Raw genomic sequence first — 20157 nt, forward strand, 5'->3', positions numbered from 1 at the left:
GTATACCGGGTCCTTTTTCATTAAAGCTGGTAACTCCTGCAATCAGCGGGCAAGCCTGGTTGTCCATAGTGGTGCTTTAAGCACGGTATCCTGGATCTGTGATACAGAAATGAGATCACAGAGGTGATCTCCTACATTACATCTTGTGATTCTTCTGGCCAGAAAAGCCACCAACACTATTGGTCAGTAAGCACTTTCCTGTGTTTGTGTGTTCATCATATATTCCGTTTCTTAAAGTCTCTCTGTTCTTTTGCAAAGATTTACTAAATGTAAAACATTCCAGTGAGCTTATAAGGTTGATAATTTAATAGACAAATATTCTCAGGTAAGAAGGACCATACAGGGAAACTCAATCTTTATTTTAGTCTCAAATATAGAGAAGTTTATCAATTAGTACAAAATAGCTACTGTGACAATAATGACTGTATAATAATTAATATTCTAATGCAACCCCCAAAATTTATTCTAACTTAGGAAACAGAGTGTCACAGCTTTTGAAAACCCATAGAAGTGTTTCTCCTGAGTTCACTGGATTGATTACTGCTGTTATTGTTAGCTGTCGGAGGACACCATTAATTACTTGAGTTGGATTGGATTACGTGGTTTGCTGGGAAAGACAACCTTATTAGAAAGGCCAGTAATTTATACTACTTCAAAAATTCTTTTGTCCAGCACAGAAATTACCTGCTTTTTGTCTTTTATGTCTCTATGAAACAGAGATTTAGAAAGTAGGGCAGCAGATTCTGATGAGACATTTGTCCAGATAATGCGGCCAGTTGCTGTTAGCTTATTAAGTAAGTTCTTACTCAAGGAAGCCAGTTATGAAGTTAAAGTACTGTTGAGCAAGAGAACACGTGTACATGCACAATAAACTAATTTAAGAACAGACATTCATATAAAAGGATTAACTTGCAGTTTAGCGTGCTGTCTTTTCATCTTATCATCGGTGTTATTACTGGTGTGCAGATATTTTAAATTGATCGCTTTATGATGTTGACTGAGCTCATTGTAGTCTGGTATTGAGATTAGACGTAGACTGTGGAAATGATAGCAAAGGATGAAAAAAATATTTTTTGTAATTACAGCAAACCAAACCATTTCATCTTCTTCCACTGCATATTTTGAAGTGAAAACCTCTTTGTTTTCTGTGTCTCTTGTCAAAAATACGAAGCTTTAATATGTCAGTGCCATCTATTCAAACAGAAAGAACCATTTAGATATATTCTTTTCTTTAGATCCTCATCTTTTTCCAGTGCTGTGGTTGTGCCCCCTGGCAAGTTTTAGATACATTCAAAATATTCAAATAAGAGTGTCTGATAAGGGTCTCCTAGTTGTTTTTTTTATTATTATTATTTATTTACGGGAAGGAATGTTTAAATGGTATGTAGAAGAAACAATTATGCAGGGAGTACAAAACGTATTCCTTACTAGTTTCTCTCCCCTCCCTCCAACCTATTTTCCTACTATGGGTCAGAACTTAACAGCTCTTGAGAGTGCCTGGCTGAATAGCAGCAGGCTACTAAATCTCAAATCAAGTGCTCTTCAAAGCACCTTACTTCTCTCAAGATGAAAACTTGAGGCAGGTTTTTCTGTCTGGCCTATTCATCAAGTATAGTCGACTGCATTGTTGACATTTCTAAACACTAAAGGGATTTTAAAGATCTTATTGCTCTAAAGAGTCTTACTTGTAGTAGGGAATAAAGAAGTAAAATGAAAAAAATACTGACACATGAAGAGTGCAAAACTGAGTAACCGCTAGGAACATCTGAAAGCAAATAACTATAATTTGACATATAGTTTCTGTACAAAACACATCTTTGATGTAGGAATTTGCTCAGATGTTCAGCCCTACCCCCAACTTCCAGATAAATAGTGATGTTTGTTTTAATCTCTTTTACTTACAGAAGGCTGGCATTTAACAAGATATCAATTTCTATCATTCACATTTAATACACTTGTTTGAGATTACACTGGGTGCTACAGTCCTGTATAGAGTCATTTCACAAGCAATTAGTGTGACCTGTCTTTTAACCTTCACCGGCCACTTCTCATTCTGGGCTCAAACTTCCCCTAGTGGGTCGGTCTACCAAAGAGTAGTCAACATGACCACTGGATCACCAGTGCAGTTTTCATGGGTTTTCTATAAGGAGTATCAATCACTGAGTGAAAATATGCCATGGGCTGTTTTCATGTCAAAGTGGGTTGATCCAACACTGTGGATATTAAATTACACTTCAGTGGCTTTTGAAGTCTAAGGTTATTTGGTAGAAACATTATTAAAGGGCTTCGTTAACTTGGGTTTTAAACTGAAGCCCTGGTAACTCACGACAAATTAGTATTGAAAATAGGAGGTATCAAAATATGAGTGCTATAGTTTCTTCTGCCTCACCTGGGAGTTACAGGAATTGAGCACCCTTCCGGTATCACTGCCAGGTTTTAGTGTGAGCAGACAATGATAGCAGATTTGCTTTTCTTTCTACTGGCCTGGTTTTTGCTTTGCTGTGGAGCATCTGACAGCCGAATTTACCGCCACACAGCTGAAGTTTCCAGCTTGTGAAAAGCTGCAAACATAAACAAACTGGTCATCTGCTGGGCAGCCCAGGCTCCTAAATGCAGAGGATTTCGTGAAACAGAAATACATTTATCTGCGTAAGTAACGTGTACTTTTAAAGCAGGGATTAGTAATAAGTTTGCACTTACATCACACTTTTTCATCTCTAGCTCTGTTTTAAAGTGATTAAATAATCCCTGTTTTTCTTCACATGCTATTCCTGCCAGGCTGACTGAGAAAATACTTGTAGCAAAGAACTTGTCTACGCATGAAAAGCAAAATAAAATAAAAAAAGATTAAAAGCTCTAGAAAATTAGTCTGCTTCTAAAAGCTATTAAATTGTTCCTATCCCTGAAGCTTTACAAATGTGCTAATTGCTGTGTTCTGGTCGTGTAATATGTTTGTGCACGGAGGTAGGGTGATCCCCTGTTCCCAAAGCACTGCCCTCTCAGGGAGGGCACAGGCTCTGGCCAGCTGCCTGCGATGAATCTTCCTCTGGGCAGCGCGTGCCTCACTTTGGAGAGCCCAGAAATGCTTTGCAGATGTGCTGTGCTGCCTAGCAATGGAAATTTTCTAATTCCAGCTGACCTAAAAAAGTAGATTGACTGCCGAGTGCTGGGCTGCTCGCAGTGTAAAGCAGCAATGACCCCCAGCTAGCATTCTCGTTTACCACCCCCCGTACGCTTCTTCCGAAGCAGAAACTTGCCAAACCTGTGGCACTGCTCTCTTTGAAACAGAGCCTTTCATAGCATATGTGTTTTACATTGTGTAGTGTAATGTAAAACTCTATGCTCACTCTGTCTGAGCATGAGCAGTACTGCTACGTTGGAGAGATTTTGTAGGCAGACACCTTGGCCATTGTGCCATTACCAGTAACAAATAGGCAGTCAGAAGCAAAGTGTGCATGTGCAGGTGTAGTTACACGTTCTGTTTGTGTTCCACACAGAGCTTCAGAAACTGATGTATTTTTAGGGGAGGAGGAGAACATGAGCATTGTTAATGTGCTCTGAATGTGCTCTGGAGCCTCCAAGCAGCTCCCTCCTACTGCTCTCCTTAGGAGATCACTTCATTAAATGCTGGATTTCATAGGATCTGTACAGACTGAAAATCGGATGGAAGCTTCTAGACAATGTGTATTGTCCAGAAATTTCAATTCAGAGTCCATTTGCATTCCTGTTATCAAAATTCCTTTTTGAGTTGGTAACTTGGGCATTGAGATTCACTTGTAATGTAGACTTGCTGGGGCAAGTTACGTGTCTCAGAGCACAACCCCTCTGCAGAGAGTTGAAATCTGGGCAATTTTACCAAGAGGCAAAACACTTGTTATCAGTTTATTTGTATTGTTCCACACCCTCAGATGAAAGGATAATCTTTAAATTGATGTGTTAATGAGTTTTCTGAAACACAGCAAAAATTTTGAGCAGAGAGAGAGAAGCTTGGTAGATAGCAGCGAACTTTAGCAGGTAGCTTTGGATGAGGACTCAAATATTTGGTTACTTTTCCAACTGGGCTGAACTTTTAGAGGTTGACAATGACATTGCAATATGTTGGGCTTCCACAGAACAGATGCTTCCATTTCTGAATGCTATTTCTCCCCTCTCTTCACTCACACAGCTTTTGTTTGCATACACAGTCTTGGTTGGGAAGCTTGAACACTTCTCAAGCATTTCAGCAGAGACCCAAGTTCTTGTAGAGCAGCTTTGCCAGCAGCTCTGGAATGTTTCCAGTGAGCCATCTGTGGTGTGATAGGAAATCCGTACTTCATGGCATGTTGCAATGTCATTCAAAGAAAGAGGAGTGGAGTCACAGCCTCAGTGAGAAGTTTCATGTAGTTGCAGGACTGAATTCCTCTCCTTAACTTCTTACTCTTCAAGCTAAGAATTTGGTTTTAGTCATCTGGCTTTCCTGCACAAGCAACAGAGATGGGCAAGCACTTGCAGGAATGATTCATCTCATAGTCAGTATATAATACAGGTTAGACTGAACAGCTGACTTGTAGACAGCTGCAATGAGGTTGAATGAATCCATCAGGGAAGAGAATGTGACATGAACATTAGCCTCCATCCGGACTATCCTGAGAGCCCAAGAATTATTCAGACTTGCATTACAGTCCCACAGTCCTCTTACATAAGCTCAGCAGGAGAGGTTGAGCAAAAAGAACAGATCTAAGGATCTGTGTTAGTCTGCTTGCTTTGAATATCTGCCATCAGATCCATGAAGTACTATTTGAATTTAGAACAGTATTTCTCCTCAGCTTTTAGACAATATACTCCAATCACAACTGTAACAGATCTAAATAACGCCTGCTATCTTTCCCTTTTTTCACTCCATCGGCCTTTTGTGACTTTCTTCTCCTATGCCTGTTCTCTTATACTTGGCTTTCTATGCAAGATATTTTTTCTGATAGAATACGTGGTCTTTTTTTTTTTTTTTCCATTTAGAAGAAGAAAAAAGCTTTGACATTAATACAATATTTATATATCATGATGTTTTTCATTCTGCCTGTATATTTTAGCTTTTACTTCTTCCTTTCTATCTACTTTGTATATTCAGACTGTAAATTCTTCAGGACAAAGGCAGTCTTTCAATATGTGCTTGAAAAGAGCATGGTAAATAAGTATTATGATAGTGTGCTAAGTCTGTAATTCTGATTGTATTTCCCTGAGTTTGGGATCAGAAAATTGGCTTAACATCTATAGTGCCTGGACTGCCTATAGCCTTCGGTGACTATTCCAGGCCCCTTTATGGCATGGGGAGCTTCTTCACCATGCAAAGACTGCGATTGTAATACAAAGTGTGGCTGTCCCTGGTAAGCCTGATTTAAAGTGCTCCATTGCCAAACTAAGGCTTGGCATTCTCAAGCATCAGAGAATGGAAATCTTGTGATAATTTTATCTTTCCCTTCAATTCCTTCACATGTAGCAAATCATCTTCAGCACATCTTAGAGTCTTTCTTTGGAATGACAGAGTCTCTTCAAACAGCTGTTGGTTGCTGGTGTTGTTGGTAAAGTATTGAGAAATGCTGCGCGTGTAAAAACCCAGCAGTGCCTGCTCATGCATTAACAGAAGTTCCTCAGCATCTGGAATCCCCTAGGGATTCACTTTACGCAAACACATACAGCACAGTATTTTATTGGTACAAATGATCTCTGAGGAATTTTCACTTTAAAGAAATCAAGTTTTAACTCCAGACATGGGACACATAGTCTTCTAGTTGGAGAACAGAAGCAGTGCCACGCAGCATATCCCAGCAAGTCAGCACAGCTTGTATGTCTGTACAGGGGGTACACTTGGAAGGCTGCACTGAAGAGGCACATACTGAGTGAGATTCAGCATTCTGAAACATAAAATGGCTTTTACAGAATACATCACAAGTGGAAGTGGTTTCGTTGTTCTTAATTTTAACAAGATACTTTTAAGTCTACTTAAATACTTTTTGTAGCACTGGAAACCTACAGAGCATCAGAGCAGAACATCACTGCCTTGAAAATAAACTGGAAGTCAGAATTACCCTTGTTTTATTTTGTGTTCTGTAGGTGATAGGAAGTAAGGCATTTTAATTGTGTTGGGATATATTAAGAGCTATTAGCTATATATAAAAATTATTTTCATATTAACAGTGTGTCCTTTAGCAAGCAGACAGGGATATGTAGGTACAAGTATATTTATCAGCTATTCTTACTGGAAGCTTTCTCTCATCACCTGATGTTAACAATAATTAATTTTGACAGTTCCGATTATGCTTCAACTTAAAAAAAGAAATAGGAAATGCATATGATAGGTGTGCTTATTTTAACATGGGTAGGTATTGTCATGATTAGTTATAAGTCAATCACAGTTACCTGAAAAGTAGAAAACTTTACAACGCTCTTTTAAAAAGTATTTTATCTTTATAATCAATTTAGAAAATATTTACATAATGGTGATTTTAAAATGGCAATGTAACATATGTGAATATCTGTAAACAAGGTGAGTTCTTGTCCACTATACAGAAATACAGCTACCTGCTGGTCTGTCTCTTCGTTTTATTGAAACACTGAGAAAAAATGTAATGTGAGATTCTTAATAAACTGGTTTTAACACAGTTTGCCTAAGGCCTAACTGCAGTTATGGGAGGATAGTTTGGCACCATCCTCGCCACAGGATAAAAGTGCACATGGATTGTGAGACGTGAGCAGTAGGCTATGTCTAGGACTATGCTGTGATTTCTGCCTGACCCAGGCCTAGGCTGGGCTGAGATGACTTGCAGTGAGAATTTGCAGCTTGCAAATGTGTCACTCAGACTGCATATAGTATTAAAATGTAAATCTTTTCACCATAATACACATGTCTGGTGTCTCTGGATTTGGAACTTGGCAAGGAAAGAAACCAAAACATAAAGCCACCTCCATGTCAAGCATTTGAACAAACTCTTCTTAATAGAAGAGATTTAATTTCATACCTGCACATCTTCTGTATTTAACCTCAAGACAGCAATTTGTTTTTGCCAAGAAGAACAGCTGGTTCCCATGATGGGCAGTGACCCGTGAGGAAGGCAGGAAACACAAAGTCTAGTGAGGCTAGTGCAGGTAACATGCTCAGCATGGGCAGCAGAGCAGCACAGGGCTGTGCATCCTCCACAGGCTCCCTCGTTCCCTAAAGTATGCATTCCTGGTTTGCATTTCCAGATGGAACGTCCTTCTCCCCAGCCTGCCCATGGTATCTTATTCTTTATCGAGGAATCTGTTTCCAGGCAGGTGACGGTGACAATCACTTGACAATTTGATTATTTTCAAGTAAGAAACTGAGTTCTTCCAAGAGGAAGTTTTATAAAGCTGCATTACCAACCTTCTGCAGCTTTCTCCTTAAACCTCATCTTTTTCATATCACCTACAAAAATTCCAGGTCTCTTCCTAGGCACCATGGTAACTGAAATAAATACTAACCAATATAAATGAGGCAGTTAAAAAAAGATATAAAAAGAAAGCATAACACATGGGGGCACATTATGGGCATCATAAGGACAAAGGGAAGTGATTGCAGATGAAACACTGTACCTCTGAGCATGCTTGTTTTCTCTTGAGGTGGCTTTACGGAATGGCCAGAGTTCTGCTTCAAAGAGAAGTGAGTAGGATATAAAGCTCCCTGACTAGAAGCCTACATCTTTCGCTTTCCCAGCATTCCTAAAATTCTTCTCCCCACCCTCCTTTTCCCCCTGAACCAAATCCCTTAGGCTTTGGTGACTTCAGTCTTCACAGAGTTGCAGCAAATGGAACTGGAAGGGATCTAGAGAGGTCATTAACCCAACTCCCTGCCCCAAGGCAGGACTGTAGCCATAGTAGACTAATAAGCAATTTTTTGGTCAGATATCCAAATAGAATTATGAAGATTTGTTTAAAGTTGCAATTTTAGAAGTCTGGGCTCAGTTGTTAGTTCATGTCAGTGTTAGCAGAATCACAAGGTTAGTTGCTTTGGTATATCTCAAGATTGATCTCCCACCTCTTTTTCTGATCAGGCTCAGTGATATTGCATCACTCATGTCATCATTGATTTGTCTGCTATAGAATTACACTTGTAATGCAGTGGTGGTTTTGGAGAGATATAAAGAAGAATTACTTGGTGTTTAATCTTTGCCTATATATATTTGGTTACTATATTATTACTAAATATTTTTATACTTTTAACCACTTAAAGAATTTCCAAGAACATTTGACTTTAGTTGTCCTCAATTAATGAACTATTGCTGTTTCTTTAATGTCTTGGACTTCAGTTATTTATGAGTATTTTAGCCAGTATAATAGTAATCTGTACCTCTCACAGACACATTTCCACAAAAACGAAAGGTAATTTGGTGAAACAATTATTGTTTCTACTACAGAGGTGCAATACGAGATTTCACTAGGACTAAAGGATTGCCCAGTGTCCCCTCTGGCCTGACACTTTACATCTTCTTATCTTCCTCTTCTACTTTTTTTTTCCACATTGAGAACAAATGAAGTCATTAGAAGTTTTCTTCAGGCCGAGAGGGAGGAGCAGAGGCAAAGTAAGGCAAAGTATGCAATAAGTTTTGTCTGAGCTGTTTTCCTTTCGTAAGGCATGCCCTGAAGCTGTGTGCTTAGCTGTGTTCTGTGTAATTGTGCCTATTACCGCAAAGCCCTCCTGACCTGCCCTGGGAGCAGCGGGAAGCGCATCATGCCCGTGTGCCGGTCACCGCTACATCTCCAACACGGAGCTCATGGTGTCATGCTGCAAGCTCAGGACTGCAGACACAGCCCTGGAGGAGGACAAAGTGGAGGGGCTGAGGCAAGGGCAGGTGGCCTGGGACCACAGCTTCAGGAATGGAGTGGACAAGGAGTGGAATATGAGCAGAAAGGAGTGAGAGAAAGGCAGGACTGGTAGAAATGGGTGGGTTGACAGCGGTCATTTCCAACCTTAATGATTCTATGATTCTGTGATTCTGTGAAATGTGAATGGAGGGGTTGGGAGCAGAAAGCTGAAAGTGGCTGGGGTGCAGGTAGCTGGGGGAGGAATGCTTTCTCATGAAAACCAGCTGCACAGTCAGAGGCCTGGGCACTGGCAGCTGGGACTGCCTCAGCGAGCAAAGCCAGTCATAGCAATGAGAGACTGAAAGGGAGCCTCTGAAATAACAGAGAAGACTGTCCACCAGGAAACACTTTGTCCGAAACTGGGACTTTAAATGTGGCTGTTTTTCTGTGGTCAGCAAATATCTGTGACAGTGTCTGCCCACTCTGTAATGCTGGTGCTCAGAAAGGATCACAGCCTATTCAAGCTCTCACTTACTGTGTGAGCACAGGTCCTGCAGTGCTGCCAAAACTACAGGGCTGCTGCTCATCCCTTGGATGCCTCTGTAATGCCATGTGATGCATTTCCAGTTTGTCTGAGTTCAGAGGCTTGTAATTTTCTTTTTTATGGTGTTAAAATATTTATTAGGATTAATATATTTTGAAGCTGCACAAAGAAAACATAAGGAATTGCATCCTGAGATGCCTAGTGGGGCTTTGTTCAGATACAGCATTTGTGTTCTGGGTTTCAGATCTTAGTGGCAGGATAGTAGTCAGCTGCTTTCAGAGGAACCTGGTGCTGTATACTGGTCAGAATACACTGATCTGAGGGCAAACATGGCATATGCAGCAAGGCACACTGCTGAAGATGTGGCCATTCAGTGCAGTACCTGACAATTGGGCCTGTAGAGAGGGCAAGGCCTGTGGTAAGGATAGTGCCATAATGAAGACAGTAGAAGGATATCTTGGAAAGTGTCTCATCTCATCCCACCGAGCTGATGGGTGACCATGTCATTTCAGCAGAGGGTTTGTGTTTCTGTGCTCCTGCTTGGTGTCTGCCACCCCACTTTCTGAAGCCTTGCCTTGGAGCTCCTGAAGAACTGCCGAGTGCTTGCAGTGCAGCTGAAGCTGTGTTTAATCATGGGAAGTGCTGTACGCTGCTAAGCATGACAATCAAGTCCTGAATGGCTCAGGTTATGTTCCTGAAATTAGTGGATACCCTTTGCAATGTTCTGTGTGCCTCAATTCCCTATCCATGACATGGAGGTGGCTTTGCTGCCTTATCTCACAGGAATATCAGGAAAATACCATCGCTGGCATTTGGGAAGCATTCAAGTGCTATATACTGACATGTGAAATGCCATTCTGTCTTTAGAACGGGTTCTGAAAGCATACAATAACTACATCAGAAAAAGCTCAGAGCAAACAATGACAAAAAAACAAAATTCTGAATAGCTGGTCCCTAAGTGAGCAGTGTGCATCCTCCTCGCTGAATTAGATGGGAGGAAAAGAGTATTATGTGTATATAACTAAATGCTGTATCATAGCACATTCAGCTGTAAAAGCTTGATTCAGTCTCACCACCCAATCTGAACAGTCTTCATTTTTGACTTTTCCCAACTGAGTCTTTGCAAATTTAGAAATGTTCTTCTGTTTTTTTCTTCTGCTTGTAATATGTTTTTAAGTACAAACAGAACATGGAGTAAGACGTTGTAAATATGTCAAAGGTGTTTTTTTTTTTCCTTATGACCAGCTTTTCAACTCCAGACCAGCATAGCAGGACTCAACAGTGATGCAAAAGTGGGACATGGTGGAGCACAGTCACTGTCCATGGCTGTACCTAATGTTAGGAACAACTGGGACCTGCAGGTGCAGGGTGCCCTGCCATCCTGAGTTAACGGGGTGATGCGCAAGAGCCCTGATACTGAGGCTTACAAGATCATTTTTTCCTATGAGACAAGTAGCAAAAGTATCAAATTAAGGGCAGCTGTGTGTTTCTGTGTTCTGACAAAAGCAAAAAAAAACAGCAGAAGTTGAGCATAAGCATGGTCTGCACTGCCTAGTAGAGCACTGAAGCCATTACTGTTGCCCTGCTCCCTTCAGAAAGCTGTGCAGTTCAGGCTCTCCTGCTAAATCTTTCAAGGAATACACTTCTTCCATGATACCGGTGTCATAAATTATTGCACAGTGTGGAAGATGCTCTGCAGCCTCAGCTGCTGGCATTCAGCACCACACTATCCAAAAGCCAGCCAGTAATTCACAAACCAAAGCCTCCATATTGCATTAATTTTCACCTAATGTTACCACAACTAACTCGTACTGTTATTTATCTCCAGTGTAAAGGAATCCTCAGGGAGAGAGTGGGAGTATTTTTGTCACAGCTGATCCATAAGGGTTATTGTGCAGGAGCTGTGTGCTTGTGGACAATCATAACCTGTGCCTTGGTTTCCTCATCAGCAAAATGGATGCCATGTTCCTGCAGCTCAGAAGGGACAGCAGAGCTTGTTTAGCATGTGTGATTGCCTTATGGAAATGCAGCTACTGTCACTGGTAGTTTTCACTGAACGCTGTCAGCAGAACATGAGGATGAAGCACTTAGCAGAGCAGTGTTGCGGTCAGGGTGATCCCTCTGTATCTTCTGTCCACTGCATCATTTATTTTCAAACTCTGCCACAAAGCATGCATAAGTGTGTGAAGTAAAGCTACGTGTATATTGTCATGACACAGAAATGAAAGCATATGCTGTAGTGTTTGTTTTTCAGGGAAAATTGTGAGGATGTGATTAAATACCTCGAGCAAATTTGGATTATGTTTAGAAAATTTTCCTGAAAAAAATTTATTCTGATTTACAGAACCCACTGTGTTGAAGCACACAATGAAAACGTACAAAGCTATTTCCAGGTCAGCCTAAAAGCATGCATGGATAAGATAAATTTTTGTGTGCATAAACATCAAACAATCAGGAAAAAGTGCATTTTGAAATATGCTATGGAAAATGAATTCTGCTGCAATTACTCTTTTCTTTTTTCTCCCCGTTTTCCCTCTCTCTTTCTTCTCTCCCTCCTGAAAACCTCCTGCCACAGCGCCTGCACTTGCCTCCAGACTTGTCAGACACAGTGAGCCGCTCAAGCAAACAGGATCTGGCAGAATCCGCCAAACTGCTGAGCTCAGGATGTGGTGCTGTGGCCATCGGCAAGAAGCACCTGGACTTCTAGTGATTTCTACTTAGCAGTTCCACTCAGATTTGTATGACACTCTAATTATGAGTGTTAATGACTTATATAAATATTTTTCTTAATGATTTGACCCAGCAGTCTTTAAAAATACACATTATCATATGGTGCCTTATTTTTTTTGTCCTGGTTTCTTTGTACTAATTTGGGGCTGGATTGAATTTTGCTTTTGGTTAAAGCTTCTGTTATGTTGGTTTCTGCCATTGTTCTGCACTACAGGAAATGCACAGTGTTTTTATCCTTTCCTTCAAATATGAAAACAAATATTGCTCCTCCATTTCTATTTTTTTAACAATAAAAATAAAGGATTTTTTTCATAATGGAATTTGTATATACATGCCTTTAATATTTTGTATGACTAATAAGTTAAAAGTTGGACTGTTTCTTGAAATAAATAAATGAAAGTAAGCAATTTGTTATCACACGTTATTCCAGGATCTAACTGCACATTTATTGTTTTTAAAACCATTCTTTTTTGTAACTGAAATACTTTGAGGAAATTTCAGGAAATACTTTAGGTGTTTTATGTAATATGTAATAATAAATTTAAGTTTTATTCTGTTCTGCCAGGATCTGAGAATGGTTGGATTTTTTTATAGTAATATGTTATAGATAATTATTTTGCCTTTTGTGTATGTTGTATGTACTAAAATGCACTTGAATGGAATTCACTAAATGTAGAAAAAAGAATTGATTTCCTTATGTAGTTCAAAACAGTAAACCTGAACAATTGAAGTCAGCACTATGAAATTATGTCAACAGACATAATTCAAGATTGAAATTCAAGCCGACAGCTACATTAATGCTGGAATACCAGAAGAGTGCATTTGAGCTTGGGGAAGAGTATCACAACATGCTGGTCTAAAGCAGGCAGAGCACAGAAGTAATTTGGGTTCCTTTACCATCGTATATATACTGCTTGTGAACTTGCAGCTGTTTTGTATGCGTCTCTGTGTATGTACCATCAAACAAAAGAACGGTAGAGCAATGCTGACCTGTAAATTAAAGTGGTTTGCATTGTTTCTTCTGAGGCTGCCTTCCATTTTGAAAGGTAATGTATTCTTCTCCACTGAACTTGCAAGCCACCCAACTGTAAGATTGCATTACAGTTGCAGATTTTCGTCTTTCTAATAGTATATTACATGGCTGGAGTGAAATTGACTCTTCAGAGAACGTGTTAATATGATGCAGTAATGCTAACTTATTTTGATGGGTTGGGAACCAAGAGTTGGTTAAGTGACTTGCTTTTTTCTTATGCAGTCCAGGTTCTACTTTATTTTTTTCTTGACAACACCGTGTAAAACAAAGACATAGCTTTTAAAACTGTCTAACTAATATGATGAATGTCAATCACTTAAAAAACTCCACTGTAGCATAAACACATACTGTATACAGCTTTTATTCTGAATTAGAATAATTGAATCAATGACAGTGATTTGCCAGGATGTCAAATCTATCCATCATATCCTGTCACTACCAGTTTATTTTTTGTGATCAAAATCAAAAAGACTACTATTTTGTCATCAGCTATTTCATTAGTAGTAACAATCAGGTTTTCTCTTCTATATTTTTTAGATATGCCTGCTATATTTTTTTTATTTCTAAAGACACAGATTTTTTTTTTAATTCTTTTCAAAATAAAGTTTCAGAACTGAACTGTCAGTTTAATAAAGCAAGAAGACATCTCCTTTCCTATGCCAATATATTTAAAATATTATCATTGATGTCTCAAACAATTTTTTTTTCTTTTTGTATTATGTGTTACCTTGAATGGAAGTTCTCATTAGATACTTAATTGTGCCTTTTGAAAGCATGAAGTGATTCAAATACTTGGGATAAAGTGATTTTTAACAAAGGCGAAGTTTTACATATTTCGTCTTTTTAATGTAAATAACACCAAACACAGTGTTTCTTTGTGAAATAGAAAGTCACGAGACGCAGGAATTGCTGCCAACATACTGAAATAGGTCACTGACCTAACACGCAGGAGAGAAAATATCATGGAAGTCACAGACCATTTCTAGTTACCATATTAACCGAGAATTGTTAGCGAGCAGTGTGTGCATCACACGTACGTGTGCAATTCCCATGCATTTACAAGACATGAATTTCAGAAGCTTCCATAGCTTAACACGCTAACGATCAGTTTAGTAATAAAAGGAACTCCTCCTGCAAATCTGAATTAATCTTTTTTCTGATCCACTAGACATGCTTTGTGAAATAAGTGTCACGGTATACAGATGTACCGTGTTGTTTACCTAAGGCAAAAACATGTAGCAAAATTCTTCTTCTTTCCTTCCAAAATACCGTATCAGTTACAACAACATGTGACAGTGACTCGGCTTATCCATAAATGGAGGATGCAGCGGTGCCACGCGGGCGCAGGTGTCGTTCTGCACCAAAAGAGCCCCAGCTCCCTTTGGGCTCAGGAGGCAGGGGTGGCGATTTCCGTCAGATCTCCCATAGCCACCCTGTACACCAAAGAACCCTCCGGCTCTTTCTTCTCTTGGCTTGAAGACAAGATGGAACTAAGGAGTGCAGCTTGGGTAATGGAAGACAGGCTATGGCGGGCTCTGTTGGCAGGCTGTCATGATGTGCTACCAGCTGCATCCCGCATCATCGCAGCCCTGTGCTGGATGGCAGTAGCATGCAGGATGAACACAGTCCCTGCAGTGTTCGAAGGGTTCTTTCCACAGCAAGGCTTTTTTCTTTGTTGGAATTTTCAGGCAGAACTTCCCTCATTTTGACAGGTTGCAAACCGAAACCACCAAACTCAAGGGAGAAAGAAGAATTCTGCCACAGTGACAATGTTCCCACTGCATTTATTGCCCGAGCTGTACATAATTGTGACACGCAGTCAGGAAGCAATCATGAAAGTTAAAGCATTGTGTCTTCTAATATGTCTGATAAAAATTTGTTATGTAATTTCTGTTGCATTGAGGTTTTCAAAGCATAAGTATTTGGAACATGAGAGGAATGTTATGATAGATTAAGTCTTTTACTACACTTGTAAAGAAATTACAAAAGCAATTTCAAGGATGCAGCTGAATTCAATTATCTCTAACAGTGGATACAGGCATCTGTAAATGGGCATTCAGCTACTTCAAACTTGAGGCATATGGTAGTGCAACACCAGTTTCAGCTTTAAATTTAATATAAAGTAGTGATGCTGTTCCAAATGCTTCTGGAGAAGTGAGCATCTACTTACAAGAATCCTGTACTATGCTGTTACTGGAGAGTGAGCTGTAATCAAGCCTTCCTGAAACCACAAGGTTGTAATGCATCCCTTTAAACATTTATCCATGCTACAAATATTACACACACAAAAACATATATATGTTTCTCCAGGATCGTATATTGGAAATCTAGTAAAATGCTCTTCCTTTGCCTGTGATGAAGAAAAGTCTTTGTACAGGGCACATAAAGAATGGGAAAAAGACTTCCATGCCTCTAAGATGTGGAGGAAACAAGTTCTGTCCCTATGACATTTCTTGATGGTTTTTGTTTTCTGTTGTGAGCTACCTGAGAAATACTACCTGCATTTCTTTTTTAATTGCACTGAGCACGTGATGGTGCTGAATCAGTATTAAGTGGACTTGTGTAGAATAAGAGAATGAAAGTGAATCCTCATTGTATGAAAAAAAAAAAGGCGGCTTGAAGGGGAAGAAAATTCAAAAATCCCATAATAATTAATTTCAGCAGATGTTAAGCTCAGTTTTTTCCGAACACAGTTCCTTGATGTAGTGGATGCCTACATCTGTATCCCCACATCTGGATGGACAGGCAGAATTTCAGAAGTGCTGAGCACCAAACATCCTGGAGCATCTGCTGCGAACTTGTCCGCTTATTTAAACTCTGCTTTTAAACAATTCTGAAAGTTATTAGACACATCAAGATAATTTGCAGACCTGTTCCTATCAAAATGAAGACATCTTTTGTGCTTTCTACATGTTTTTGCAAATGGACATTCTGGCACTGTAGAACTTAACCTAAAAATTGTCTCCAGGAAGTCAGTGCAGCTTTAGATGAGGAGCTAGCTGATAAGATTAGGTCCAGAGGATCTTTGTAAAAATGGTCTCAGATCTGGAGAATATGTAGCTGTGTATTCCTATATAATAATTTTAAAAAAAAAAAAAAAGTAATGTCTCAGCACTGAATGTGAATGTTAAATCCCAAATGTAACAAGAATTTTTTAAAAAATCTTCACAAAATAATGTGGCAGAATTTGATTTTGTGCACTCAGAGTTCTCTCAGCACCAAAGGAGGGCATCAGGTACTCTCTTAAGAAGTCTTTAAGCAGGCAAATTTCAGTGCAGTTTTAGCTAATTTATTTTTTTACTCAGATTGGAGCAGAGCACAGCAGGAGGGCATGGCAGGTAAACACAGCAGGGAAATATATGTAGGAGCAATCCCACTCTGTAGGCCTGTCCCTGTTGAGTTTTCAATCTGCCCTTGCCCAAACAGGTGAACACCAACACCAACTCACATGGAGCAACTCAATCATGGACCAGAAAGCCATGGGGCCCAGCAGAAGTCTACTTTAAGGAGGGGTGCCAGGGTCTGAATGCCTCATCTGCAAAGGGATGGTATTGATTTGAATTCAGTGAAATCCAAGTGGACAACTTGCTTCTTTAAAAGCAAAAAAATTATAAAACTTAAATGACTGATCTTTTATTTAATCCAATCTGGCAGAGGGAGTTTTAAAAATAAATAAGCCCTCCCCTGCAGAATGCGAATCACAGAGCTGCTGACTACAGGATATGAATCTGGATATGGAGCCAAATTTGCAGAGAAACATTAGGGGTAAAACAGTTCCATGCAAATCATAATCCCGGTGCCCTATATGTAATTTCTATCGAATAACTGCTCATAAACATCTCAGAATCCATTGGCACGGGGCTGACACGGCGGAGGTTATCTGTGCATCTCCCACCTCCGCGGGTGCAGCTGGAAGAGCTCGTCGTCCGCAGGGAGGGGAACCGCAGCCCGCAGCCCTCACAGCACGACTGCTGGAGCGTACGTGAGGGCTGTCAGGTGCCTGGAGGCAAGGCAGCCTCTGCTGGAGGCCTGCATGCGGCTGCCCACTCCTCCAGCCATGGGGAGCCTCTGGGGTGATTGGGGCCTGGCCGAGGGGACTGGGCTGCATGCAGGGCAAGGAGGGAAGGCCCTGACATGGTTTCTGTCTGCAGGCAGAGCACAACACAGCACAGTCACTGCAGGTTCCTGATGAAGCTCCAGAGAAAGCAAGATCTGCAGCATGACGGGGAGACAAGGCCAAGCAACCATCATGGGCTCTGCTCCTCGTCCTCCATTCCTACACCTCTCCCTGCTGGGAGGGAGGTTTGTACTGGGGTATTTGTCAGTGCTGATTGCACTTCTGATGAGGAACATGGCTACAGGAGCCCATTCAGCAGGTATTTTGTCAAAGAAAAGCTGTTTAAAAGATGCTGCACCACTTTGAGAGCAGAAGAGCCTCACTAGCTGCATGTGGAGCAATGCACAGCTGCTGGAGCTGAGGACAACAGCAGATGGAAATGAACAGGGGAAAAAAGGAAAAAGAGTGACATTGTTTCAGCTTTCCTACTGCTGTTTGTACTGTGGAAGCACAGATGAAATTCAAACCTCAGCACAACTCTAAAACTGCACATATTACCTGGAGAAAACAAAACAATATATTTCAGCCAGGATCACCTAAGAATTCAGCCAAAAGGAAAAAGAAAGAGATGAAAGAGAAAGAGAAGAGAAGAGAAAGAGAAAGAGAAAGAGAAAGAGAAAGAGAAAGAGAAAGAGAAAGAGAAAGAGAAAGAGAAAGAGAAAAAGAAAGAGAAAAAGAAAAAGAAAAAGAAGGAGAGAAAGAAATTAAAAGGAAGGAAGGAAGGAAGGAAGGAAGGAAGGAAGGAAGGAAGGAAGGAAGGAAGGAAGGAAGGAAGGAAGGAAGGAAGGAAGGAAGGAAGGAAGGAAGGAAGGAAGGAAGGAAGGAAGGAAGGAAGGAAGGAAGGAAGGAAGGAAGGAAGGAAGGAAGGAAGGAAGGAAGGAAGGAAGGAAGGAAGGAAGGAAGGAAGGAAGGAAGGAAGGAAGGAAGGAAGGAAGGAAGGAAGGAAGGAAGGAAGGAAGGAAGGAAGGAAGGAAGGAAGGAAGGAAGGAAGGAAGGAAGGAAGGAAGGAAGGAAGGAAGGAAGGAAGGAAGGAAGGAAGGAAGGAAGGAAGGAAGGAAGGAAGGAAGGAAGGAAGGAAGGAAGGAAGGAAGGAAGGAAGGAAGGAAGGAAGGAAGAAAGAAAGAAAGAAAGAAAGAAAGAAAGAAAGAAAGAAAGGAAAAATCTACAGGCACAGAAAGAGGACAAAATAGGACTACTGATGGCTGAAAACCCTGGGGCAGGATTCTGCGTGTTACCAGTCCCAGGCTCATCTCTGCAACGGCAATCTCTTCCCAAAAGATCAACGCCACATTAGGCTGCCCAAAGTAAACCAGCATTTGTATATTTTTACAAATAGAGACCTGGATAAAGAGGAAAAAAAGGGGTGCAGTCTCCTTTCCGCTGTCTGCCAGGCATTGCAGTCTGACTGCTGCTTACCTCCCAGAACCAAACCCAGATGAGCGCGGCGCAAGGCAGTGCCGCCACGGGCACCACCGCACGCGTGTCTGTGAGCATTGCGGCTCGTCATCTGTCTGCTCGGAACAATAACGGGTAGGTTAGCAGCCTTTTCACTTGTGATGTAAATATTGTATCTGGAACACAATATTTGAAATACAAAATACGGTGTTATTAAGACAGCGCTCACACATCAATTCTTGTGTGACTATAATTTGTGAAATGCCTTAGGAGGGGCTTATAAATAAAGTATAAGGTGTTATTATGAAATACATTTTAACCCAATGCACAGAAATGCCTCATTCCTATTGAAATCAATAGCGAAACTCCCACTGATTTTAGTGGTAAAAGGCGGAGACCCTTGGGAATAGCTGTGTTAGGTTGAGCAACACACGGCAGTGGGTTTCAGGCTTAGCAAGCTACATAGCTCTGGAAGAAGAAAAGGGATGTGAATGCGCTTTACATACCACTCAGAGCTTTCAGTTTGTTCCTTGTGCTGCTGGACAAGGCAGTCACAGCCGCATGCAGCTCCCTTCTATACCACACTGGCAAGCCCCCACCCTGGGAAAAATCCCCACAAATCAGCACAGCAGCCCTGTGCCCCCAGCACACAGCTCTCCGAGGCTCGTTGTGTCCCTCCTGCTCCCCAGTGTGCGGCCACCCGTGGCCTTCCCCGCCAACCTGCTTCCGCGGGGCACAACAGCGAGCCAGCAAGCCAGAAAAGCTCTCCTCTCTGCTGCCCAAATAACCACAAGGCCCTGCCTCCTTCAGGAGACTGGGGTGCACTGGACAGGGGCTCCCTGTCCACCCCCATCTCCGAGAGCAGGTGTCCAGCCACGGGCAGCTCATGCTCTGGGAGCTGGTATTGAGGAACAGGCTGCAGTGGTGGAGATAGACACGGCAAGTGGGTGATGACCCCTGGGCTTCCACCTCCTGTCGGCTGTTCCCTGGGTCCAGTTCGCCAAGCATGAGGGACCTGCCCACTGCGGTGTTCGTGCCATCCAGCCAGAGACAGGAAATAATACACAATGCAAGGGCACGCATCTGACCAACATAGATATAAATAAAAATAAATTCCCTGTGTAATTAATGTTCTCAAATTGATAACTTCCAGGTAATTAAAACTATTTACAGTTGATCTGACCAGCATCAATTAAAAAGAAATATTTTAACCTAATGGTCCTGCTCTCAATGTTATGAGCTATCATATCATGCTTTGTGCATGGTCGCTCTTTTTCCCTGAAGGACTTGGCCCTTCCATGCATGTGACCCCGTCTGCAGGCAGCCCTGGAACTTCGCTGCTCTCGCTTCGCGGCGTGGTGTTATCTGCCGTTACAAATGTGCTGCAACGAGCAGAAAGGAAAACATAACCGGCCCCGATAGCATCTCTTCCTCACAAAGGCTGTTTGTGAGGGCCAGGCTCTGACTCGGCGCTCCCCACGTCCCAGCCTTTCAGGCGCAAGAGCCGTGTTTCAGCACAGCATGGCCAGCGCCAGCAGCACC

At 41.3% G+C, this 20157-nt stretch overlaps 1 protein-coding gene across 3 annotated transcripts in view; it reads left to right on the forward strand.

Annotated features, from left to right (window-relative positions):
• The window catches only part of ELP4 (elongator acetyltransferase complex subunit 4), a 132277-nt gene extending 119640 nt beyond the window's left edge, over nt 1–12637 (forward strand). For all 3 annotated transcript variants that reach the window (XM_040701149.2, XM_426160.8, XM_046941937.1), the window contains one exon: nt 11916–12637. In XM_040701149.2, the coding sequence (XP_040557083.1) occupies nt 11916–12061 (146 nt within the window). In that variant the 3' untranslated portion in view covers nt 12062–12637. The remainder of the gene's footprint in view (nt 1–11915) is intronic.
• The last annotated feature ends 7520 nt before the right edge of the window (nt 12638–20157 follow it).

This window comes from Gallus gallus, chromosome 5 (assembly GCF_016699485.2).
Source record: "Gallus gallus isolate bGalGal1 chromosome 5, bGalGal1.mat.broiler.GRCg7b, whole genome shotgun sequence".
In the NCBI taxonomy this organism is placed as follows: Eukaryota; Metazoa; Chordata; class Aves; order Galliformes; family Phasianidae; genus Gallus; species Gallus gallus.